The 26,609-nt window shown below is 42.4% G+C and overlaps 1 protein-coding gene across 4 annotated transcripts in view; it reads right to left on the reverse strand.

The window, feature by feature from the left end:
• RSU1 (Ras suppressor protein 1) overlaps window positions 1-26,609 on the reverse strand; it is a gene marked incomplete at its 3' end in the record, with an annotated part of 194,645 nt that overhangs the window by 78,649 nt on the left and 89,387 nt on the right. For 3 of the 4 annotated variants that reach the window (XM_082845149.1, XM_082845147.1, XM_082845148.1), the window contains one exon: window positions 13,351-13,483. In XM_082845149.1, coding sequence (XP_082701275.1) covers window positions 13,351-13,483 — 133 coding nt within the window. Of the gene's footprint in view, window positions 1-13,349; window positions 13,484-26,609 lie in introns of those variants that run through there. The other variant, XM_082845150.1, reaches the window with a different exon arrangement.

Raw genomic sequence — 26,609 nt, forward strand, 5'->3', positions numbered from 1 at the left:
GAGAACAGATTAAAAATGCTCCTGATCTCACGTAAACAGTCTGAAACACACACGTCATCTTTGCTTACAGCCAAAAGCATTAAACAAGAGAGAAGAATTAAAACAAAAAGCCCATGTTTCATATATTATGGAAACCTGAGGCCCAGTCTCTTCCTCTAACGTAATCAGTTCTTCCAACATCCATTCTTCCATATGTCAAGCCCTCAAGATCTTAAAAATATAGAAAAGCTTACCTTTCAATCACTTAAAACCTTAGGTGGGCAAACACTCCTACCTAAAGAAACTCAATGAAGAAGTACGTCTTGTTTATTTTCCTCTTTCTCTTTTGCTACGTCTTTGTGAATGACCCCCTTTTCCCATGTCCTGTTGGGTTCTGCAGGAAGGCTGGACTGTTACCGATCCTTCCGAGGGTGCAGGACAGGCTGACATCATCCAAGAGGTGTTATACACAAGGCACGATTTCACAGTGCTTCAGCCAAGAAGAGGAAGGGTGGTTGTGTGGAGTGAGAACCCTTCTCTCGAGCTCACATTTAGAGAGTCCCTTTCCAAGACTCAGGACACATTTTGAGAGGTGATGTCACCTTGAAGGTTTTGAGGGTACCTGGTTAGAGAGAGACTGATCAGAAGGGATGATTCCACTTAATCTAAATAAACAAGTGGAAAGGGGACATACAGTAGACAAAACCAATTACACAGCTACGTGCTTTGTGGCTTCTTCCTTCTTAACTTCACGGGCTCTCTAGTTAACTTTGTTGTTGCTGTGTGTGGCGTGTGTGGGATCCTAGCTCCCTGACCAGGGATGGAACCCGCGTCCCCTGCAGTGGAAGCACAGAGTCTTAACCACTGGACCGCCAGGAAGTCCCTTTTCTTTTTTCTATAGGTTAAATTTTTTTAAATAACCTATTCAACAGTGAATACATGCACAAAATGGAACATTTGATACATACCAAAGGGTGAAAAATGAAAAGAATGTACCCTCCCTCCTTGCTTCCCCCCCCCCCCAGAATAACCACATGTACCGGTTTACTCTGTCCTCCTCAGCTACATTCCAGACATTCACAAACACAATCACATACTCCACACGCCCCGTGAAAACACTCCCTTGATGGACAAAGAGAAGGCACAGACCCATGGATTCATAGAGAGGAAGGTCTCCTTTTCAAACATAATTCCTTTATCTGTGAAGTTAAGGAACTGTTTCATTTCCAACATGAGAGACGTGTGGGCAAAAGATCCCACATGCCGTGGAGCAACTAAGCCCATGAACCACAACTACTGAGCCTGTGCTCTAGAGCCCGCGAGCCACAACTACTGAGTCCGCGTGCCACAACTACTGAGCCTGTGCTCTAGAGCCCACGTGCCACAACTACTGAAGCCCGCGCGCCTAGAACCCGTGCTCCGCAACAAGAGAAGCCACCACAACGAGAAGCCCGCGCACCGCAACGAAGGGTAGCCCCCGCTCGCCGCAACGAGAGGAAGTTCGTGCGCAGCAAGGAAAACCCAATACAGCCAAAAATAACTAACTAAATAAATAAATTTATAAAAAAAAAGAGAGAGAGATCAACACAAACGAAGAAAGAATCTTGCCTTAATATTACAGGCTGAGGATGCATTTTAATGTCTCCAGTCTTGTTTACCCTGTACCAGCAGAAGCTGAGAACGACAGCATGGTTTCTTCTGGACTCCAGAATGGTTTTTTCTTTCAGAAATCAGGGCAACCTGTCGGAGGCTCCTCTGCATGAGATGACGGGTCATTCATACAGGACACTGAGGGTGCCGTGTGCATAGCTCAGAAATGAGGGAATCTTCAGTATTGCTTCCCAAAAGATTAGTCTCTTAAAGGGAGAGAAAACATGCACTTTTATCCCCTCCCCCCAAATCTGCAAGATATTCACTGAAATAAATACTGAGTTATAAAATGCTGAACAGCATATATAATGAGCTTAGCATAATACCTGTCACGTGGTAAACAGTCATTGCTTATTATTATTATTGTTGTTGTTGTTATTATTATTATTACTACTACTACTATTAAAATTGCTGCTAAGGTAAAAGACTCAGAAGGAAGACAGTAAAAGGGACCTAGAGTAAATGGGCAGTAGGGAAACACTTGGCAAAAGGTCTCTGAGGAAGCAATACTGAACATGATACTTGAAGAATAATTGGGCATTCAGTATGTCAATACAAGGACAGAACATTCCAGGCAGAGAAAACCACACTTATGGAGAGCTGAGGTAGGAAGCAGTCTGTATCTTTAATGGGAAGTAACCCAGCCTTGTCGTTCTGGGTTCATTCCCAGTGGATCTCTTCCAGGGCTCCCCAGTGTCAGCTCAGCTCTGATCTGGGTCACTGCCATGATCCTCCTGTCCCAGAGCATAGTGAGATTCTGGGACACTCAGGACAGGGCTAGAGGGACAGAAAAACTCCCCTCCAAGCAGCTCATCTTACACGACGAAGACCCAAGTCTTTTATTATATCATCAGAATCATTATATCTTCAAAGACACTGCCAGGAACACAGTAGACATAGCCTGTGCCTCACAGTTGCCAGGTGGGTGCACACGGAGCCCATCCCCAAGCAAGGCAATTGTCTACTGCTATTTCCGCATGCCATTTCAGAGTTCAAGTTTAGCCATTTTGTCCCAAAGGAAAGGACTGAGGCTTGATAAGTCTTAACTCTGGATGACAGCTGTAATGAAATTCGGAAGAAAACGTAGACACCGTTTTAAAAGACATGCTATGAGCTTAGCATTGGAACATGATTTTCCTACCTTCCGTACCTTGAGTGTTCTGTCTTACAGTTAGACCAAACACAGTATTCTACTGGAGCAAAACAAAGAAAAAAGGTTTTACCTCAGAAGATAAGTATCACCCTGCTGGGTCTTTGCATGAAATTATGAGTAAGCTCGCAGATACTGGCTGTAAATATTAACACACAACCAACAAAAAGCACAGTCTTAAACGATCCTTTACATGCCACTTTCTCTACCCTATTAAGATGCTTGTTGTTTCTGTGATTTATCTGCTAATAAATTTTTGATGACTGGTAGGTCTCATAAAATTGCTCTGGTGCTGGTTACACTGATTAATAAGTCTGAAGGATCGAAAGTGTCAGGAATTCATGTGTACGAATAAGTTACTGCCAAATATATATTAGGTATTCCATAAAATATAGAATAAAAAGGTGGATCTCGTAATTTTATCTTGTATCTATTTTCCTGTAACCATTTATATTCAGGGCCATCATCATCTTCCGTGGCCTTTACAAAAAAAATCAATGAGGGAAATCCACGTGGGGGGCAAATTCAAGAATTAAACTAAATCTGAAAAAGATAATGAATTGGTACAGACAATAAAACATGTTTCCCAGAGAAACAAAGGTTTTTTTCCCCCAAACCTTTAAGGTAGGTTTTTGTTTGGGGTGGATTTTTTTTTTCTCCTGCCCTCTAGACTTCTACTTTTCAATCTTAAATGATACTGCAAGCCTCAGGCACGACAGGCAATGAGCGGGTGAAGGACCAATGGAAAAGTGTTCAAAAACTCCTGTGTTAGCTAACAGGCTTCTGAGTGTATCGCTCTGGTCCACAGAGAAGGCTGGAGAAGGAAGCAAGGAGATGCTGCGTCAGCTACTGCAGCCTTAAAACAAAGCTGGTGTCTCTTTGGACTTTAAAATTGTTCCTATGCAGCTTATTTTATTTTTGTTTCATCAAATAAACAAGAGGGGGTTTCCATGGAAAAACAAAACAAAACAAAAAAACATGTTTCCCAGAAAAACAGAGGATTCAGGATTAGAAATCGGTGCTGAGACGACTCTTAGAGATGACCTAGTTTGAACCTCTTGCTTTTAAGATGGGGAAGCTGAGAGTAAGCATGATGAGGTCCTTTGCCATTGAGAGAACTGGGGCTGGGAACCACCTCTAAGGCCGGCGCTCTAAGGACAGACTTTGTTTTCCCCGTTCCTCACGGCTCCCGGCAGAGCCCACGACCGAGTCTCTACGCCACGGTGCGTCGTGTGAAACCACTCTCCATCTCTGATGTCTGTCTGCCACGCTGGGGAAGCAAACCAGCTTTAGTTACACGAGAAGAGAATTCAGTGCCCCGTTCTTGGTAGTCTCCGTCTCACCCAGTAAGACTCCAGAGATCTCCTGAGACAAGCTTGGAAAATGGAAGAAAAGTCCTAAGGGCTCCAGATGTGGTGACTGGAACCCCAAGATGGAACAGGAAATTCCTGACTCCACACCTTACAGGGCAAAACATGGAGAGCTACGATGTAGGTCCGCAAAGTCAGAGACGGAAGATTCCACACCTACTAGTGGGGGTCCCAGTGCAAGAAGCTGCCAGGTGGCACAAAGGTCTCCCATGCTGCATCTTCCGGCCATAAGACTCTCGTGAAAGAAACACGACGGGGTCCAGTGGTGGGTGCTCTATGGAACTCCCCCTTCTTCAATTCTCTAGCTGACCACGACAAAGCAGGAGATTTTGCAAGGTGCCTTTCACTCCCAGGGGATCTTCAAATTCTAACCAGCTTCTGTTTTAACATAGTCCGCTCTTAAGGGATGATTAGAAATTAAAAACACTGGACCCACCTGCCAAGAAAAGAGCCTAACCTTTGTGTCCCTAAAATGGAACAATGGTGAATGTGCACTTTTTGAAGGAACCTTTAAGTCTGAAAGCTAAACGCGTAAGAAAGACATGGTGGAGGGACTGCGGAGAGGTGGATTAAACCTTCGAGAGTAATTTCAACACATTTACGAATCAACAGAATTTGCCCCCCAGGTTGCGGGAGGCTATGGGAGAAGAGAGGAAAGACGGGGTGATCTGAGTGCACTGGGGTAACAATAGTGTTAGGGGCTGAATTTTCCCCAAAAAAATTCATGTTGAAGTTCTCACCCTTGGTAACTCAGAATGTGACCGTATCTGAAAGGTACTAGGGTCTTAGTGGGGTAATCAAATTAAAGTGAGGTCATCAGGGTGGGCCCTAATCCAATATGACTGGTATCCTTATAGAAAGGGGAAATTTGGACACAGAAACAGACACTTCCAGGGATGATAATGTAAAGACACAGGGAGAAGACGGCCATCTGTAATCCACAGAGAAAGGCCTGGAAGAGATGCTTCCCCGACAGCCCTCAGAAAAAACCAACCTCTCTCACACCTTGATCTTGGAGTTCTAGAACTGTCAGATAATAAATTTCTGCGGGGTGGCTTAAAAAACCGAAATTAGACTAAATTAGGTAGCAGCAAGGGAAAAAAAAAAGCAGGGCGTTTATTTAGTAACCTTGCTAAGTAAAGTAACCAAAACCTCAATAATAATTTATTTATTTTCTAAACAAACACTAATTGGATGGAGAAAAAAAAGTATGTACATTGTGAAGGTGATAAAACTGTATGGGTTCCAAATGAGACTATTTAAAAATTAACTATGACAGTGGAAAACAGTATTTTCTTGACCCCAAACTTTTTACAACGTGCGTCTTAAAAAATACATATGAGATGATATACAAACACAACAGAACAAAATCTGGAGAGTTATTTCCTTAACGGTTGACGAATAAATTGGGCATCAATAAAGGCCAGTGGACACAATACTCACATTTACCCTTTCTATCTAATAAAGTTGACTAAAATGCTCTTCATAAGATTATGCATTCTAAACACATTCTAAATGCATTCTAAGACATTATAGGAGAACCTTTTATTGCCAAAAATTACAAAAAACAAAACCTCCAACAATGTCTGACCAGAATACGAGACCAGAGCTCAATAAAATGACAGCATGTAATAAAACAAGATATTACCGTGTAGAGAACAGAAACCAGACACTTTCGTTTGATTATAAAGTACCACTTACTAATTTCTCTCTCAAATAGAAACAGCAAAGGCAGGCAATAACTCATCTTAGCTGGACAGAAAGCATCCAGCATTGAACTTGAACACTGCTGGGAGTTAACAAAGGTTATCAATATGTAGGGCGGACCATGTCTTTGAGTAGGTCAATGTTCAACGTTCGATAGGATTATTTCAAGTGAGTATCAGCTAAAAATGGAACTCAAAATAGCTCTTTCGGAAGAGGAAGTAACCTGACACATTTCTTTTCCGGAGTGTAGATGGAGTCTAGACTACGTCTGTTTTCCTTCTGTCAAGAGGGACCAATTATCTATAGTCCATCTACCTTAAATGGATACCGTAATGCATCATGCATTACACGATGTACAACACAGGCTGAATGCACGCTTCAGAGTCGACATACACGGAAAGAGGAGATAAACAGTGGGGGGAAGAGAGACATGACTGTCTTGCTCTTTAAAATCACATGTACAAACCTCTTGTAGGGAGAGGTTCAGAGTAAACAACACTCTTCTCCCTCTGATGGAGCAGCTGTGATCTTTCCCATTTGCCCATCTAAATTTATTTGCAACTCTTTAGTTTAGTACAAGGCCTACTTTTATTTTTAAATAAATTTATTTATTATTTATTTTTGGCTGTCTTGGGTCTTCGTCACTGCACGCAGGCTTTCTCTAGTTGCGGTGAGCAGGGGCTACTCTTCGTTGAGGTGTGCAGGCTTGCGGTGGCTTCTCTTGTTGCGGAGCACGGGCTCTAGGTGCGCGGGCTTCAGTAGTTGCGGCACGTAGGCTCAGCAGTTGTGGCTTGCAGGCTCTAGAGCGCAGGCTCAGTAGTTGTGGCACACGGGCTTAGCTGCTCCGTGGCATGTGGGATCTTCCCGGACCAGGGCTCGAACCTGTGTCCCCTGCATTGGCAGGTGGATTTTTAACCACTGGGCCACCAGGGAAGCCCTACTCGCAACTCTTTAATGATACCTGCCCTAGTCATGGAATAAAATGCAGAAAGATTGACAGAGTTCCAGCTCACTGGTCAAACCTGATCTCACAGAGCTCACCCAGCACAGCGTGGCTGAGGCGTGACCGCACTGGAGGACCAGAGAATGAATGTGCCTATGTGAGGTAGCCTTTCCCAAGTCTGCATTTGCATCTAAGGCACGTCAGAGTGAAAGACGTTCCAGAATACGTGTAAGATGGGGTTTCCTAGAGGCCTTCAGGAATCCCAGCTTAGCCTCCTGAAGCTGGTTTTCAATCCCTGACAGAGTTTACCTCTGACCTTTATAGGTTTAGGGGTGCAAGTTCCCTACTGCCACCCTCCCGGACTCCAGGTACACTGGAAATGCCAAACGGGAAGCACCGCCCACTTAAAAAGCTGAACTGTTTTGAATGGGCTAACAAATTATAGGAAAGTAAAGCTTTAAAAGGCATGTAAAAACTCCACGTATTGACGAAAGGATGAACATGCACTAAGAAAAAGGAAAAATACTGACGACCTCTGAAGTCCAGCTGAATAACAGTGCTAAGCAAGTAAAAAGCGGAAAAGAAAAGCTCCTTTTAACTGTAAATTACATTAAGCAATCTACCAAAAAATTTGGAAGAGAGAACTGTTATGCACTCTTCCTCAAACAGTCTGCCTTCCTCTTGTTCCCTTAAGAGGGGAAGGATTAATTTACCAGGGCAATTAATGTCTCCTGGCCACACAAAGAAAACAGGTGAGGGACCAAGTCAAAGAGCAACGCTGTTATTATGTCCCATCGTGACTTACATCTATTCAGTGGAATTAACATTCGTCAACCCCTTACGCTGGTAACATACTATCTGGAGAAAAAGGAATGCTATGTAAGTTTTATCATTTAAAGTGAACATGAAATGAGGGGTATGACACAATACTAGCTGATATACAACATATTTTATGGGTTTCCCTTTTCTCTTTGATATTTCATAGCAAGGTTCGTTAAATGCAGCACATGTGTATGCAAACAGGTGCAGAGATGTCAAAAGTGTGAATCATATTTTGTATTATGGAGGAAACGTGAGAATACATTTATTAACTTAAAGAAAGAACCGCAATATACACATGTAGCATCTATAAAGAAAATATAAATTAGCAGGAGCACAGTACACAGTCAACTTTTAAAAATAAAAGCAATCTTTATGTCGAAAGCTTTAGGAAAAATTGGTTCTTCTTTTTCATGTCTACTATAAAGAAATACTGTGTTTCTCTGGCTTACCTGGAGCTATTTTCGGATACAGTAATGAAAGAGGAAAGTCTCTGTCATCTGGCACACCTACTGTCACTATGTAAAAAATTCACTAACTGCTAGCAAGGTCCGGGCAGATGAACCTGGCTCCTCCAGCCTTCTGTGATATTTATAAAACCATGCTCGGTTCTGTGCATCCAGTTATATACTTCACCAGAAAGATAAGGTTTAAGGAGTTTTGTTAGACAGGATTTCCTTCTGCAAAGGGCTGTCTTCAATAAATGGGATCACTTATGAAGTTGGAAATTCTTTAGCCTTTTGGTAGACCAGATATATCTGTTACTTAAGGATCTTCTGAGTCAGCAGCCACTAGGGGATATAGTAGTTATTTAATAAAGCCCATGTATGCCCATTCCAGCCTCTAATAGGTTTGCCCATACTGCAGAAAACAAGAAAACATCACTTCATTTTAATTCTACGAGTAAAACAGCCTGAGAAACCGTATGCAGCAGAATCAAAGCACTTATTCCTCCTCACAAGCCAGCTCGACAGGATGATTTATCTTGCTAGATTTCCAGGCAGGAGAAATTGCTAGCATGTTTCCCATCAGTGCTCACCACTCACCCAACACTGCTTAGTTAAAATGTTTCTGTTAAGTAATATTAATAATAGTAGGAACATCTTCATTTAAGACTAAAAAACGAAACAGAAAAGCAAGTGAGTGTGGCACCTTTCTCTGGTGTGCAAAGAAAGTCACAAGACAGGAGAAATGATGGGGGAGCCCCTTTTGAGTCATGCCAGGCTGCAGATGAGGCTTTAGGACTGCCATGCCTTACAAATTGCAGCCTTCATGAGGAAGCCTGTTTTCCAAACGTCGCTTTCAACCGACACATTTTCAGCTTAACATTTGTCAAACCTCTTCTTTTGTTAAGAGTTAACGTGTCGGTTTTTAAAATGGCTTGCGGTTTCTATCCACCTTCCTTGATGGAAATGTGAAAAGTGCGAGTTACTCCCTTTCACAAAGCATCTTGTCAAGGATCCTGACTCCAATCTGACTTCTCCCGGGGACAAACAAACAAAAAAAAATCTGCCTTCTGGAAACTTAACAAGCGGTGACTATCCCATCATAATTCTGCCTAGAAGAAGTTACTCAACAACAGCCCGAAAACGCTAACGCACCTGTAGGGGTTGATCCTCAACACCAGACGGAGCAAATTATTATTATTATTATTATTATTATTATTATTATTTTAAATTAATTTATTTACTTATTTATTTTTGGCTGCGTGGGCTCTTCGTTTCTGTGCGAGGGCTTTCTCCAGTTGCAGCGAGCAGGGGCCACGTTTCATCGCGGTGCGCGGGCTTCTCACTATCGCAGCGTCTCTTGTTGCGGAGCACAGGCTCCGGACGCGCAGGCTCAGTGGCCATGACTCACGGGCCCAGTTGCTCCGCGGCATGTGGGATCTTCCCAGACCAGGGCTCGAACCCGTGTCCCCTGCATCGGCAGGCGGACTCTCAACCACTGCGCCACCAGGGAAGCCCGGAGCAAATTATTTTAACAGAGGGAATAAGTGACAATGAGCGGGCAAAGCGATGACACCAGCCAATATGTTCCCTTTGCTGAAAGTACCATAAATGAACAAAGAGCAACCTCCATCTGAGGAACGAGGAGGATGTGATGAATGCCCCGAATGTACTCAAAAGAACAATCTCCTGAAGAATCGCACCTGGGCATCCTCCCAGCCACACCTGCCCACATCCCCTCCTGCTTCATCCTCATCAGCTTAAATCACTGCCAAGTATTTTAATTCTTCCTGAACACCGGCTTCCCTGTTTTGTTTCAAACATCCACGTCTCCTCCTGGAGTCCGTGAGAGTCTGGAAATCAGATCATCCATCTTTCCTGCCTGTCGCTGCTCGGGACTTGGAAGGCCTCTCAGGATGTGCTTAGCACAGGAAGGTCACCTTGAACTTCAACCATGGACATGAAGGGATATAAAATGCGCTGGTGAGTTCTCAATGCTGTCATTTAGGTAATGGGTCGATTGGTTAAAAAGAAAAAAGAGGAAGGAGACTCACTGGTATTTTAAGTGCCAGAATAAAAATTTTAAATATGCTTTTATGGGCTTCCCTGGTGGCGCAGTGGTTAAGAGTCGGCCTGCCAATGCAGGGGACATGGGTTCGAGCCCTGGTCGGGGAAGATTCCACATGCTGCGGAGCAACTAAGCCCGTGCACCACAACTACTGAGCCTGCGCTCTAGAGCCCGTGAGCCATAACTACTGAGCCCACGTGCCACAACTACTGAAGCCCGTGCTCCTGGAGCCCGTGCTCCACAACAAGAGAAGCCACTGCAATGAGAAGCCCGCGCACCGCAACGAAGACCCATCGCGGCCAAAAATAAATAAATAAATAAATATCTAAAAACTAAATAAAAATATGCTTTTATGACAGGCTAAAGATCAATATTAAAAAAAGGATTTTTTCATTGTTAGGGATGTATGTGACTTATATAAAAAGAAACAAGGAAGTGAAGATTAGAAACCACAGGTTTCAGAATAAAGGATCTAAGACTAAGGTACTGATTGAGACATTGGCCTTGTTTAAAAAAATACGGGTGTAACGAATAAATTGCCTCCTTGCAAGTCCTCACATGTACAGCTTTACAAAAGTAGCCAAATATCTGCTAGTTAGAGGGTTTTATTCAGAGAGTTGAGAAGGATACTAAAAGTCCTCTAATTATGAAGGGGTTGCTTAAAAAAATGAAAGAATTAAGTTGGGTTCTAGTTACATGAGGATATACTAACATATACCTATTCATGTAAAAGAGGACCTTAAATTTAAAACGTCAGTGAAACATACTGGTGGCATTTTTGTACAAGCATCTTTTCTAAAAGGCGAAGAGCTTGAGGCAGTGTCTTACTTAGTTCACAGTCCATGTTTCTGGCTGGTATGTTTGATCAAGGAATGAAGGTAACTACTTCACTGGGAGAACAGGAGGGCAGAAAGCTGAGATACAGGAAGTGGTTGGTTCACATTCTTCTCTTTCCCAAGGAGGAGAGAAGGGGAAAACTCTAAGGGAATTCACTTTAAGAAGGTCCCTGCCCCCAGGAGTTTAATGTCAAGTGCATTCTTCCAGCAGAGGCTCACACAGACTCTTCTAAAAGCAGCGAACAGAGTACTGATTGGTCCCCCTAGACAGGGGACAATGGCTCTCCCATGCTTGTTTAAGCTTTCTAACGTTGATTTAACTGGACAAAAGATAATTCTCCACGAGGAAAACAAACACATAAAAAATAAGCTAATAGGCAAGCCGCTTACTCTGATCCTTAAATATAAGATGCTAATAAAACAGACAAGAATATATACATCAAATATGTCACAGATTAAAATGTCACAGATTCCCTTTCAAATAACTTACCAATAAACTCAACCAATGCAACACACCACTCACTCATCCAGAATCCCAACGATGTTCAAATAAACGGAACTAGTTTGTAACAGCATATGATGGTGATTAATAGCCTAATGACTCAAAGGTAATACGAAATCCACACATTCACAATGTAATCTTTTCAAATGAAATTACAATTAGAAGCACTTTCATACACAATGTATTCTAATTCTCTGTAAATTCTAAATTCGTGAATGGTAAATTAAAAAAACTTAACCAGAAAAAACAACAGAGTATTTCCCCCCAATTCTAGAATAACAGGACCTTATTTATTTTTCTGTAGGTATCCTACACAATGGTTTTCTAAAACCATACCCTACAAACCAAGCCCTACATAAGCCTCCATTTACTAACGAAAAATTAGAGCCTTAACTAAAGCCAATGCTAGCAACGATTAACAATTTAAGAGAAACCGAATGAACAATAAATGGTTCATTTGCAACTATATTTTCACACATTTTTATAATTAAACAAATTTTCAAGGCTGAGCTATGTTCATTCTTTTTTAAAAAAACTATGTATCTATAATAATTGCACATATCTATGTAGTTCATAGCCTATACATCTCTCATTTTACTCTTAAGGTAAGTCTTATGACATGTGATAAATGTTAAGGTATCAAAAAAAAAATGTTAAGGTATCATCTTCGAAGAAATCTAAACCATGCTTTACGCTGCATTCGCATATGACAATACGCCATCATTTTGGCAATTTAAGTCTATTTCCCCTGAACACCATTCTTCTTTCACAGCTCATCTTCTCTGTGATTCTGTCAGATGGAAATATACCATAAGGAGTCCCAGATGTGTAACCAGGAGCATGGCATACGGGGACATGTGCTACCAGAGCCACAGCTGGCCATTCAGAGGCAAGGACTCTGCCCCGTCGGTTAAGTCTGACCTGCTGTCCCAACACAGATTCCGAGAGAGCTGTGCTGAGTTTGTGGGGGGAGCGTATTTCTGATACCAAAAAACGGGAGACTCCAAACTGAATGTAACTTTTAATGATCTCCTAGGTCTTCTCTAAGAGTTGGGATATTAAATTCTCAAAAGTTGGTACCAGACACAGGAACAGATTAAACCTGACTACGAATTGTTTCAAGTCATTTGCATTTGCTTAAAACTAGCGGTGACGGGATTTTGGTGTTAGGGGTCACTGAAGCATTGAGAGAAATGCTCACTTCAATTTGGGGCTGGGGAGTAGATGAGGGAGAAATAATGACAGAAGATTAATAGTAACAACAGAGTAGGTGGGGGGTGGCAGAATTCCTTCCAACCCGGACAAACTAAGGAAGAAAGAGGTGGGAATGGTTTGGTTTTAAGGTTGGGTCCCCACAGGTGCCCTTGACCAGAGGGGAGGACTTGAGAGATTTTGATGCTATGACTTAAGCTAGCTGATTCCTCCTGCTTGTCTTCTGCCTTATCTCTTCTCTTAGAGAGATTATTATCTCACTAGAGTAAAAGCTTCTGAAGAATAGGATGATGTCTTCTTAGTATTCCCTACTGATTTTATAAATAAACCACTTAACAATTTTGTTCATAACATTTGTTATTCTTTACATTCAAAGGAGAAAAAAGTATGTTCTGATCTTCGTGTATTTGGTGAATCTCCTTAGTGCCATGCATAGTCAGCCAATTTAATACCTTAAGAGATTTCTAAACAAAATTGGTATAAATTCCCTTTGAAAATATCAATTAAAAATAATCTATAAGTAACAGAGACAATTACATGTGGTTATTAATAAAATTTTAAAATGCTCTGAGCTCGGTGCCGCCAATGACAAGATCACACGATAGGTTTTTAAAAATGGCATAATTACTGTAAAACCAAACTATTTCAGAAAATCATAGTCTACTTACTATTTGTACGTCTCAGAGCGGATGTATTCAAAAACATGGGACACACCAAGCTGGAATTGGTCAGCAATGGGGGTAACCCAGGGGTTGTTCTCTGCTTTGAATATCTGCTTCTGACCAGTTAAATCCAAGTTTCCTAAAAAGAAGGAGGGGAAAAAAAAAAAAGGTGAAGGTCATCCAACCAACAGAAATCAAATCTAAGAAGTAATTCCTGCTCAGTAATCATAGCACAACCTTAAGCATTTTTTGAGTCATTTAATTTCTTTTAAAAAGTTTTACCGAAAGTCATCACTGATATACATGCCATGTCAGTGATTGTACACTGGCCCAAGAAATTAAGAAGGAAGGAAGGGAGGGAGGGAGGGAGGGAGGGAGGGAGGGAGGGAGGAGAGAGGGAGTAAAGATGTAAGAAGGAAGTAAACTTGGAATTCTTGCAAATGAAGCATTTGCTTCATTTTTCCAAGTATTTGCTACAGAAACAACAATGGCCCTCCAAGATCGAGAGAACCATTAATAGCAGAACCTCCCCAAATTCCATCTTGACAGTGTGCATCACCACTTGTCCAATCTGATCTAAACCTGACCCATGTGGAACCTAGAAAAACGGTACAGATGAACCGGTTTGCAGGGCAGAAATAGACAACGATGTAGAGAACAAACGTAGGGACACCAAGGCGGGAAAGTGGCGGGGGTGGGGGTGGGGGTGTGATGAATTGGGAGATTGGGATTGACGTGTATACACTGATATGTATAAAATAGATAACTAATAAGAACCTGCTGTATAAAAAAATAAAATTAAATTCAATAAATAAAATAAACCTGAACCAATGACCACCACTTTTCATCAAAGCAGGACACGAGTGAAGAAAGGTAAGAATACTGTCCAAGTAGAATGATTATCGCCTCATTTGGGTACTATAAACACACCTCGGAATCAGCACTAAATGAGTCTCATCAACATGGTGAGGGTAAAAACGCACACACATACAGCCTTTACCAGTTGACAAATTACCTGTAAAAAGCATTTCCTCCTTCGACTCTCCAACAATCCCTAAGGTCAGTAATTGACATCGCTTTATAGACAAAGAAATGGAAACTTGGGGGGAAATTAAGTAATATGTCCAAGATCAGAAAATGTCAGAGTAGGGATTGGAATCTAAGGCTTCTGACTCCAAATCTCTTATTTTTCCTACAATGCTTGGTGAAGCTATCAGGTCACATGTCAACCTAGATCAACCAAGGATGAGTTAATGAAGGCAGCCAGCATCTGGGTACCACCTGTTGATGGACGGGTCAGTCGACTCTCTCTCTGTTTTTCTGTTTGGTATATTTAAACATGGAAAAGGCAGCGTGAGAAAGAGCTTCCTAGAACCTGCTTGCCTAAGAAAGACACAGGGACAGATGTGACACAGCAGAGCCGTATGTGCTTTACTTGGCAGACTCACCGAAATCCTTTCCCTAAAAGTCCTACGGAGGAAGTCCATTTGCAGACCCCTGGTCTACAGTCCAAGGCTTTTTGAGCAAAGACACCAAGCAATTTATTCTTCCCAGGACACAACCAAAGTGCTATATCTGTCCTGTTCTCAGGCTCTACGGCCAATATTGTCATAAGTGATAACTTCAGGATAAGGAAAACATATTCTAGGATGCAAGCATCGCACAAAGCCCATCAACTTCCTAGCTAATCCGAGCTTTGGGAATGAAAAGAAAATGTTTACCAGGATGATGTAGCATTTCTTAAAACAAAAGAATCGATACCTTGAATCCGTCTTCTTTTTGTTATACAGGCGGAACTTGTTTTATCATGCTTCACTTTACTGTGGTTCGCAGATACTGCATTTTGTATAAAGCGAAGGTTTGTGGCAACCCGATGTCCAACAAGCCTGCCGGTATCATTTTTCCAACATCATTTGCTTACTTTGTGTCTCTGTGTCACATTTTTGTAATTCTTGCAATATCCTTTTCATTATTATTATATATGTTATAGTGATCTGTGGTCAGTGATCTTTGATGTCACTACTACAAGTCACTGAAGGCTCAGATGATGGTTAGCATTTTTTAGCAATAAATTATTTTTTAATTAAAGTATGTACATTGTTATTTTAGATATAACGCTATTGCACATTTAACAGACTACAGTATAGTGTAAACATAATTTTTATATGTACTGGGAAACCAACAAGCTGGCGTGAACGCCTTTATTGTGATATTTGCTTTATTGCGGTGGTCTGAAATCCAAACTACAATATCTCTGAGGTGTGCCTCTATGAACTTGCAACTATTCAGAATAATGGAGAAAGAAAAGACCAATATAAAAGTGATTACCATTTCATGAAATGCTTTTAAAGATACTGAATATTAAGAGCAAGTAATTCATCATAATCTTTCCAAAGCTACTTAGAATCTGCTGGTGTTAAGTACAAAAATAAGCAGACACATTTCTCTCCAAGATTATCAATATTGTCAGTTTCCTCATCTTAATGGTTAAACATCATTAGTCAGATATTAAATCACTTGAGAAATTAATGAGCTTTATTCTCTCAACCATGAGTCAGAAAATTGCTTGGGGTAAATGGAAATCCAAACATCGCACATATTCGGTTTAGCTGAGTATCCTACCAGGGTGTAACCTTGTTGGCAATGCACTGCCATTTATATATTTTGTTTTTATCTTTACTTGGAGAAAGGAAGGGGTTTTCAGCTTCCCGAGAATCAAACTGATCGCTTGGTTAAATTTCACTATAATTCTCATTTCCTCTATACTCTATGTCCTGTCGTCCACATCATTCTCTCATTACTTCTTGTCCTATTTCCACATTTCCTAAAAATGAATGTAATAGAAATTCCTGGAAAAAGTCTTCTATTTAAAACAAGTCTGTATTTCTGAAGTGTCCTGTTTTAAACACAGAGTGTGTTATGCTGCCCACTATTCTTAGGAAGCATGGTCATCGAGGGAATGGCTGAGCTACCAGGTGACAGTAACCACGGGGTAAGCCATTCACTAAAAAGTTGGAGGCGGAGGCACTAGAGGTAAGAGCATGTCTCTTAAAACATTCACCTCGTAGACAACCTACGCTTACACAGTATCATCTTCCAGCCTCCAGGCCCTGCCCACTGACATCAGCATGGAATCAACTACGAAAAGAAATAATACATGAGACCTTTGGAAAAAAGATATGTTTTCAAAAAAAAAAGCCCTGGAAAGCATATCCAATTCCTAAGCAAAGGGGATCTCCCTGATAAAGGCGGTTCTGCTCTAAATAGCTTTCCTCTTCATCCCCCAACAAATTGGTTATTCTAATGAAAAATCCGGTCTGCGTTTCCAGTGGGTAGAGTTGTATCTGTTGAACAAGCTTCCAGGACTCCCTGTCATTCACATATTACCACGAATTTACTCAACTGGATTGTTTTCCTTTTAACCTCTGGTTCGGATGGGTATCACAGGAATATATATATATATATTTTTTTTAACTCTGGGGAAGAAGGGTGGGAAGGGGAGGGGAGGTGGCTATGTTGGGAGCACAGAGGATTTCTCAGCACGTTGTATTTTCAGGGCTCTGGGTCAATATGAGAGCAACGTGGACCAGGGAAAGGGTCTAGGAAGGACCTCAAGGATGAGCCTCAGCTATTCCAGGTTTGCCTGGACGACCCGCTCTTCTTTCCCAGGCTGCATCACCAGCTTCCTCCCACCCAGGTCCGAGCTTTGCCCACTACTCCAAAAGTACCGACATTATGAGCAGGTTTTAATGGACTGTCCTTGAGATCTACATAGAGGCGCAGAGAGGAGGAGCCTGCATGCTCTTCCCAACAGCCCACAAACCCATGATGGAATGTACACGGCCTCTTGCTCACTCAGTACCAGCCTCTGACTAAGCCGGCAGGCTTGTTAGCGGTCATCCGCTGAGAATAACGCGCTCAACTTCGATGCTCCCCGCTTGCCACACGTGCAGGACAGACCTGGGGGAACGGTGTCAAGAAAGGTCGGCTATGTTCCCTGGGCCGTCTCGTCTGAAGCCTCTAACCCCCCGGAGACCTGTCAATGCCTAGCAACGTCTCTATTTCAGCACCGTCCATGGAGACAGCAGAGGCAGAGGGGAAGGCAAGTGACAGCTGCTAACTGAAGCACGCAGCAAACGCAGGATGGGAGCTGGACACGTTCCCTTCGGGGCAAAGGGGTCTTCAACTGATGTCTGGAAGTTGGGGTACGCACAAAGGACCAGAGGCTCTTCACGAGCAATTTCATTTCTATCACTTCCACCTCATCTGTACATCCCAGCTGAGGGAGGGGAGGGTGGAGAGAGGAGTTACCCTCCCCTCCCCCATTTATTTATTTTATTATCAAACAACCCTAAGCCAGAGTTAGTATCAGTCAGACTTCAGATTCACAGGTGCTTCACAGAATACCAGAAATGGGAAGCCTAACAGAAAAGAACGATGGCGGGGGCAGGAAGCAAACAGTAGCTTTGTGGTCGATACTGTGCAATTTTTTTTTTTTTTTTTTTTTAACAAAGCACCATGAAACCCATGCTTAATGCCCACAGCACACCTTAAAGCAGGCAACTATTACAGATGGCAGAGCTGGAAACCACACAAGCCAAACCCAGCGCCAACTCTTCCTAGCTACAAGCAGGCTCGGGGGGACAGGATGTGCTGATTTTGTTTTCTGAGTTCATGTCACTGGTGGAGGACACAGTACCTGCTTCTGTGCAGCTGTGGCCCTGCCAGTCGGCTCTGTGTCTCTGGCTCTCTCACCTCGCTCTGAAGGCTGGCAATTTCAGAAGAGGGCTAAGATAACGCGTGGAGCTCGGCCATTATCCCGTGGGAAAAGCTGACACCTGTCCCCGCGATGGGCTCAGCAACAAGTTACTCTGGCCTCAGCTGAGCCCCTCCGTCAGCTGTCCGAGGTGGGTTCCCTTTCCGGTAATAACATGCAGGAAGCATCTCAGCCCGTCAGTCAGGCTGCAGGAGCCCTAACTTGCCGCACGCTTCGCTGGCTCTAGTTAGGAGCCCTCGCCCACCTCCTTGATTAGAAGCCTGAACGGGCGCTCTGGTGCCGTTCTAACAAGGATCAGACGGCAGGATTAAGCACTGTGACAAAGAGGATCTAATAAGCTAGATCTAATAAGCGGAGCATCCGCGGACACGCTGGCTGACTCCCCGACACAGATTCCCTCCACTCCCTCTCCACTGGGGAGGCCCGGGCCACACGGGGAGCCAGCCTGCGCCGTGATTAGTGGTGACCCTCTGGCCGGCGCTGCCCTGAAGATCATTTGTCACTCAGAGGCTGCTTCTGCAATTGCAAATTGGATTTTCCATTTTATTACCTGCAAAAGGACCATGTATGCTTCTTTCAAGAGCCTCGAGTACAGCTGCTTTGCCGTGCAACTGTTATTTTGTAAAGGCTACAATCGTGCAAAACTGTCATGCTCCTCGCTAGTTATACGCGTGATGGGATGCAACAGGCATTGTGGCCCCATTAAGAAGCAGGCACTGGTTTTCACGTATGGAAATTGGTTGTTTTCATAATCATACTGATGATAAGAATTCTTCCTGAGTACTCAAAACCCAGAACCATGTGCCCAGTAACATCATTTATCGGATATTAAGCAATCGAGGCGATCTGGGCAAATTTTTCACGTCATCAAAGCATCATTCCCTCCCTCCCTAATTCCAAAATACCCCAAAATGCTTTTTAAATTAATTCACCCTAAAACCCGGGCTCTCTCACTCAGGAAAATCTAAGGCTATAGTCTAACAAGGTAAAACTAGCAAACCATGGTTGATTGGGTAGTCTATCATCAGTATACTGGATTTGCCCAAACCCAAGGAATTGATTCACTGTGGAAGGGGTCTAGATGGGACATTATGACAGCTGAAAGATCACCTCTGCTCTGCAGTGAGTCCATACACAGAAGCTCACCACAAATGACTCCAACGCAAAATAAAAGCTGCTTCTAGGGCCGCTCCAGATAGAAAGAGATATCCTGCACGTAAACCTCTAAGATTTTATTACTATGGAAGAGGCTACCAATTACAGAAGCGCGTGATTATACATGACAGCTGGAGATGGAAGGCTTCCACCTTGTTCACTTCTTTAGCAACATCCTTCACTGAATGGAAAATGATCATAAAGCTTATAAAGTGATGCTCATATTGTAATAATAAATGTTTGCTGTAGTAAAACACTGGGAACAACCAGAATGTTCACCAATAGGTGAGAAGCAGAATAACGTATGCTACAGCCACCCAACGAAATGTTTCCAGTTATTAAAATGAATGACATAGACTTGTATGTTTTGACCTAGAAAGAGATCTACACTCTAATTCTTAAAAATTAAGGGTGTACTAAGTTTGCTACGATTTCATTATTTAAAAATTACAGAAGAAAGAAATCCCATATTATGTATATGAGGAAATGTTTACGTGAAAAAAAGAGAAGAGTAGGATACGTATCAAATTGTTAATACTGGTTTCCTCAAAGAGGGGAACGCAAGGTGGGAAAGGGATTTGAACCAGCAGAATAAAGGGTAAACTGTTAATTTTCTTTTTCGAGAATTCCATGTGATTACAAGTACAGATTCTTTTTATAATTAAATAAGAATAAGGTGCATGGAAAGGAAATCATCAGAAACAATTCAAAATACATGATGGGCGCTAATTAGTACAAAGGCAGTGGCTTTTATCTGAAACAGCATCATCCTACTGCAGGGAGCAGCACGCTTTATAGATGATGATCTGCTAAACCCTAACTGGATGGAGAAGGGGGGGTCTGAGGCTGCTTCTTTTTCTGTGCATCATCGATGCAATCAAAGCAAGCTGGGATGTCTCATGACAGCTCTCAAATTTATTCTGCGGGGAATTCGAGGCCACACTGTCATTCTGGCAATTGTCTGCTTAGCCTTCTGGCGACACATTTTTAAAACACGCATTTTGTTCACTTAATACATACAAAGCGTTGCTGCTGTGTGAAACATACTAAAACTGTTACTCTTCTGATCTCGTCGAGGGAAGAGCACAATTTAAATGAAAAAGATTTTTTTTGAGAAAGCCAAACACCCTGTCAAATGGCTCCAACGGAAGTGCATCTGATTTATGTGTGTCGGTGTGAACGAGTCCAGAAGCCCTTCTAACCCACGAAGAAAAGTATCATTTTACAGTTTCCCCTTGCTGCCCTTCTTGGCCACTTGATATCTGTGTTCCAGGATAAGATGGAATAGAAGGGTCTCTCAGTCACGTGTAAGTAGGATTACCCAGCAACAGAGCAGTGGGCCTCCCCAGTGCACACCACCATCGCTGCTTTACCCTGCAAGTCCCTTTCCATGGCTGCACCATAAACAATTCACGTTGTAAACCTGGCATTGGCGTAGGGTTTCCCCATCATTCTTCTAAATATGGGAGGTAATCTCATTTTTGCTTGCCAGATTTCCACGTTATTGTTGATGTAACGTCAGGCAGTACAGACAAAAGCCCAGTGGATCTGGCCAGAAGACCTGGCTCCAGATGCCACGTACCATTCACTGGCTTTGTGACCAAAGGACTTTAGGGAAATCCTTGTGTTTTCTGAGCTTCAGTTTTCTCATCTGCCAAGTGGGGAGAATAGGACAGATTGATAGGATTGTGGACAGGGGCCCAAACGTGGACAAAATGGTTCTCTACATTGGAAAGCACGACATAAATATAAAATGCTCTTTTCAAAAAAAAATAAATTAAAAAAAATAAATAAAATAAAATACTCTTTTCATGATTATGTTAAATGAAATCTGCAAAGGAGAGAAAAATGTATACTGGAAAAGGGTTTCCCTAAAACAGAGGTTCACTCAGGGGATTCACAATCTCCTGAAATGGAATGCAAAATCAATCTACATTTGCATGGTGGCGCTCTTCCGGAGAGAGGGCCCCCAAGTTCATAAGCTTCTCAGAGGTCTGTGATCAAAAGTAGGGCCAAGATAAAATTGAGGAGGCCTGATTTCATTTCCTAGAAGACTGAAGATTTCTAAATGGTGGCAGTCTGCAGCACCCCGCAGGGGTCGGTGCCCGGAGTGCACTGGGTCATTCAGCGTCCTCCTAAACCTCATCGTCCTTCCATTCAAGTTCCCCAGGTCAAGGACGACCTTCTGACTGCCTGGGAAGCTGGAAATGTCAGCACCGAGGGAGCCCCAGTTACCCTGGAGACTCCCCAGGAGACGTCCCTGTATAATACAACATAAACTAAAATAAACGGATGTTCAAAGAATAAGTTCCAGCAATCACAACTTCTCACAGGATCAATAACAGTATCACACCCTTTGGTAATCCATTTCAAGTACAGATGTGGGAGAATTCCCTAGGGAAACTGTACACCAACAGGTATCCTCCAAGCTCGTACTGTGAAGTCTCATTTTATGAAGAGCCACAGGATGTGAGTGGGGGGAAGAACTGATCTCAAAAGAAGTCAGAACATATGTGGAATCTAGAAAAATGGTACAGATGAACTTATTCGCAGAGCAGAAATAGAGACACAGACGTAGAGAACAAACTTATGGATACCAAGGCGGGAAGAGGGGATAGGATGAATTGGGAGATTGGGATTGACATATATACGCTACTGATACTATGTATAAAATAGATAACTCATGAGAACCTACTGTATAGCACAGGGACCTCTACTCAATGCTCTGTGGTGACCGAAATGGGAAGGAAATCTAAAAACAGAGGGGATATATGTATACGTATAACTGATTCACTTTGCTGTATAGCAGAAACTAACACAACACTGTAAAGCAACTCTACTCCGATAAAAATTAATTTAAAAAAATTAAAAGAAGTCAGCACATTTGGCTTCAACTCTTAGGTCTCTCATTAACTAGTTATATACCCTTGAACAGGTCACTGAAGCACTCCTGACCTTGGCTTCCTGATCTGTGAAATAATGGTATCAGAATCGGGGCTTCCCTGGTGGCGCAGTGGTTGAGAGTCCACCTGCCGATGCAGGGGACGCGGGCTCGTGCCCCAGTCTGGGAAGATCCCACATGCCGCAGAGCAGCTGGGCCCGTGAGCCATGGCCGCTGAGCCTGCAGGTCCGGAGCCTGTGCTTCGCAACGGGAGAGGCCACAGCAGTGAGAGGCCCGCGTACCGCCAAAAAAAAAAAAACTGATAAGTTCTAAGATCTCTTCCCAGTGTCAAACTCAATTAACTTTTTTCAAATAAATTTATTTATTTAATTTATTTATTTATGGCTGTGTTAGATCTTCATTGTTACACTCAGACTTTCTCTAGTTACGGCGAGCAGGGTCTACTCTTCCTTGTGATGCACGGGCTTCTCATTGCGGTGGCTTCTCTAGTTGCGGAGCACGGGCTCTAGGCGCTCAGGCTTCAGTAGTTGTGGCACGCAGGCTCAGTAGTTGTGGCTCGCGGGCTCTAGAGAGCAGGCTCAGTAGTTGTGGCGCACGGGCTTAGTTGCTCTGCGGCATGTGGGATCTTCCCGGACCAGGGCTTGAACCCATCTCCCCTGCACTGGCAGGCAGATTCTTAAACACTGCGCCACCAGGGAAGTCCCACAATTAAATTTTTTTTTTTTAAATTCTGCAAGATTCAGAAAATATTTGTATTTATATGAAATGATGGATGTTAACTAAACATATTGTGATAATTATTTATGATACATGTAAGTCAAATCATTATGCTGCACATCTTATACAGTGCTGTATGTCAGTTATATCTCAATAAAGTTAGAAAAAAAGAAAAAATAAAGGTATCACAAACCAGCCTTCACCATAGCTATTAAAGTTGAACGAATACAGGATATCCTCCGTAACGATAAAACATTATTTCCACTAATTTAGCACTTACTTCACATTCGATCTCAGGTCTCTTCCACAATTCCCTCTCTAGCAAGATTTAATATGAAGTGTTTCTGAATTGTCTTGCGATACTACAGACAAAAGCAATTCGTTGTTCTCTTCCTAGAAGGCCTTCTAGCCCTTCTCAATCCCTACAGCCCTAGGTACCCAGGATCACCATGACGCCCACGTTGCCCAGAAGGCTTGTTCCACAGCACACATGAGAAGAGTTCCAATACCCTCTCAAGAAAACTTGTAGAGTCAGTGTGAGGTGAAGGGCAGGCAATATGGGAAGAGCAAAACTTTGAAATCAACCTTAGCATCTAAGAGACGAGTTCTAAGACAGCACCTACCATTGATGTTTCTGAGTACAAAAGTGTAGGCCAAGACAAAGACTAGGAGATGTCGACTGATATCTTACTGACTTACAGTTCATAAAGCATTCTTCTATCAAACTTGACACCCACTCAAAAGGACTAATTCCTAGAGTTGCTTTGGGGAATGCACACTTTCCATAACCGGTTAAGAGTACAGACTGGTACCTCTTTTCCGAAAGATGACTGGACAATATACAGTAAGAGCTAAAACAAAGCTCATACTGTTTGGCCCAGTAATTCCCCCCTTGCAATAAATTTATGCTAAGGATACAATCATAGATATTCATAGTGATTTACGAATACAAATTTTCACTTCTGCTGCTGTGTTCCTCCAGAACATCTGGAAACAACTCAAATGGCTAAGGGGTTGGTTAATAAATTATGAGACACTCGGAATGGTGTCATATGTAGTCATATGGTTAAAAATGTTTTCAAATAAAATATAATGACGTGGGGTAATGGTCATGACATAATATTGAAGGTGGAAATGTAGACTACAAAACCCACATAGTACAATATGATCCTATGTTTTTTTAAAAAGTATATATACATATGCATAGGAAAAAGACCAGAAGAACATACACATTGTATATATACACACATACATAGAGAAAAGACTAGAAGGAAATAAAATTTTAACAGTGGTTATTTCCGGAAGGTAGGATCATGAAAGTCACCCTTTACTGTGTTTCCCATATATTCTAAAGCAGTGACTCTCAGACTTCAATGGGCATCAATATTTCCTGGAGGCCTTGGGAAAACCTCCAGAGTTTTTGATATAGGAGGACCTAGATGAGACCCGAAGTTTACACTTCTAACAAGTTCTCAGGGTATGATGATGTCTGGTCCAGGGACCACACTTAGAAAAGTCCCTGTTTATTTGTAACAATCAAAAAGCATTTAAGCAATTAAATGTTTTTAAAAGTTTAAATAAAACAGCCCCGGGACTTCCCTGGTGGTCCAGTGGTTAAGACTTGGCACTCCCAATGCAGGGGGCACGGGTTTGATCCCTGGTCGGGGAACTAAGATTCCGCATGCCACACAGCACAGCCAAAAAAAAAACACAAAAAAGTAAAAATAAATAAATAAATAAATAAAGCAGCCCCCAAATAGTAAATCTATTTAGAGTACTGACAAAGAAATCTGAATTTTCAGATACTATTACCAGTTCTATTAAGGATGTAAAAAAAAAACCTCCATAGAGTAGTGAATGCTTCCTATTATTACCATCTTCATCATCATAATGGTAATAGCTATTAACTGCTGAGCATGTATTATGCACCAGGTGTTGCTTCAAGAGCCCTGCATATATTATTTCAAGGAGTCACAACACTTGTGCATGGAAAAGTATCACTATTATCTCATTTAAAAAGGAAGAAACAACTAACATTCAGGGAGGTTGAGTCCCACGTTCAAGATTGCATGAGTGTAAATGGCAGAGCTGGGAGTCAAAGACCAGCTTATCTGACTCTTTCAAAGCTCTTGGTCTTCTGCGTACAGGACACTGAAAACATTTTCCTCTTCCTGCAAAAAGGCACTGAGGTAGGAAGAGTCAACCATTTGACATGGTTTAAAGAACACTGGGGAGGCATAAACAAAATACATCCCTTACCTCTCTCACAGGGCCCAGAATCCTTTCATCAGAACCATGATCTAGAATCACTACTGTTACCTCTAGGAATTTTCTTTCTAAATTAAAATACCCTGGTGGAGTAACGTATTAGGGTGATACACTTTCATTAGTATGACAGAGTGAATATTTTTAACAGGCTGCATGAATATAAGGCATGCACTTCCTTATTCAAGAGTCAAAATACAAAGTCAAGGGATTCTTTTCTTTGTTGCTTCAATTGATACCTTATAGTATAGTAAAGTGATTCAGTTATACATGTATCTACTCTTTTTTATCTTTTTTTTTTGCGGTACGCGGGCCTTTCACTGCTGTGGCCTCTCCCGTTGCGGAGCACAGGCTCCGGACCTGCAGACTCAGCGGCCATGGCTCACGGGCCCAGCCACTCCGCGGCATGTGGGATCCTCCCGGACCGGGGCACGAACCCGCGTCCCCTGCATCAGCAGGCGGACTCTCAACCACCGTGCCACCAGGGAAGCCCTATCTACTCTTTTTTAGATTCTATTCCCATATAGGTCATTACAGAGTACTGAGGAGAGTTCCCTGTGCTATACAGTAGGTCCCTATTAGTTATCTATTATATATATAGTAGTGTGTATATGTCAATCCCAATCTCCCAATTTATCCCTCCCCTCTCCCTTTCCCCCCTGGTAACCATAAGTTTATTTTCTACATCTGTGACTCTATTTCTGTTTTGTAAATAGGTTCATTTGTACCATTTTTTTAGATTCCACATATAAGCGATATCATGTATTTCTTTTTAAAAAAGAATAAAATCTCGTGTCATTATGCATTGAACAAATCATTGTTTTTAAAATAATAACATTTCATTAAGTCAGAATTGTTCAGGAAAATCACTATGTGATTATGAGAACTGAAATTATCCTGGGGAAATTTTGATCAGAGAAAAAGGCCGAATAGGTTTCAATCTGGGTGGGGCATCCCAGGCAAGGCAGCAGGAGCAGATTAAAGGTGGTGCGTGCCAGGGCCGGGGTCTGGATGTTGGTATATGTCAATTGATCTTTATTATCTGAAATGGAAACGTCTATATATTGCAGAGAAGCAGCCATGACTCATCTTTTACAACTGTCAGGGCTGATTCAAAGCACTTCTGAGTGCCTCACGTGTCTCCAATGGTTTCAAAAGGCTGCCTTCTGGGGAAGGTGGGTAGGGGTGGGAGGGAAGGAGATTTATACCCCCTTCACTCCCATCCCCTGCCACCCCCCGGACACCACCATAACTGCACCAAGTGAAGACACAGGCCAACGCGGCCAGCTGAGCTGAGACGCCTCCCTTTTCACCCAACATCTGGAACTGTACTTGGAGATTCCGTGTGTACAAATACGCTAACTAACATTCTGACACAAAGAATCTGACCTCGATCTAGAGGCACATACAACTGGAGAGCCCATTAAGGGAAGTTTGCAGGGCATGAGG

Source organism: Leucopleurus acutus (genome assembly GCF_964270905.1).
Source record: "Leucopleurus acutus genome assembly, chromosome: 1".
In the NCBI taxonomy this organism is placed as follows: Eukaryota; Metazoa; Chordata; class Mammalia; order Artiodactyla; family Delphinidae; genus Leucopleurus; species Leucopleurus acutus.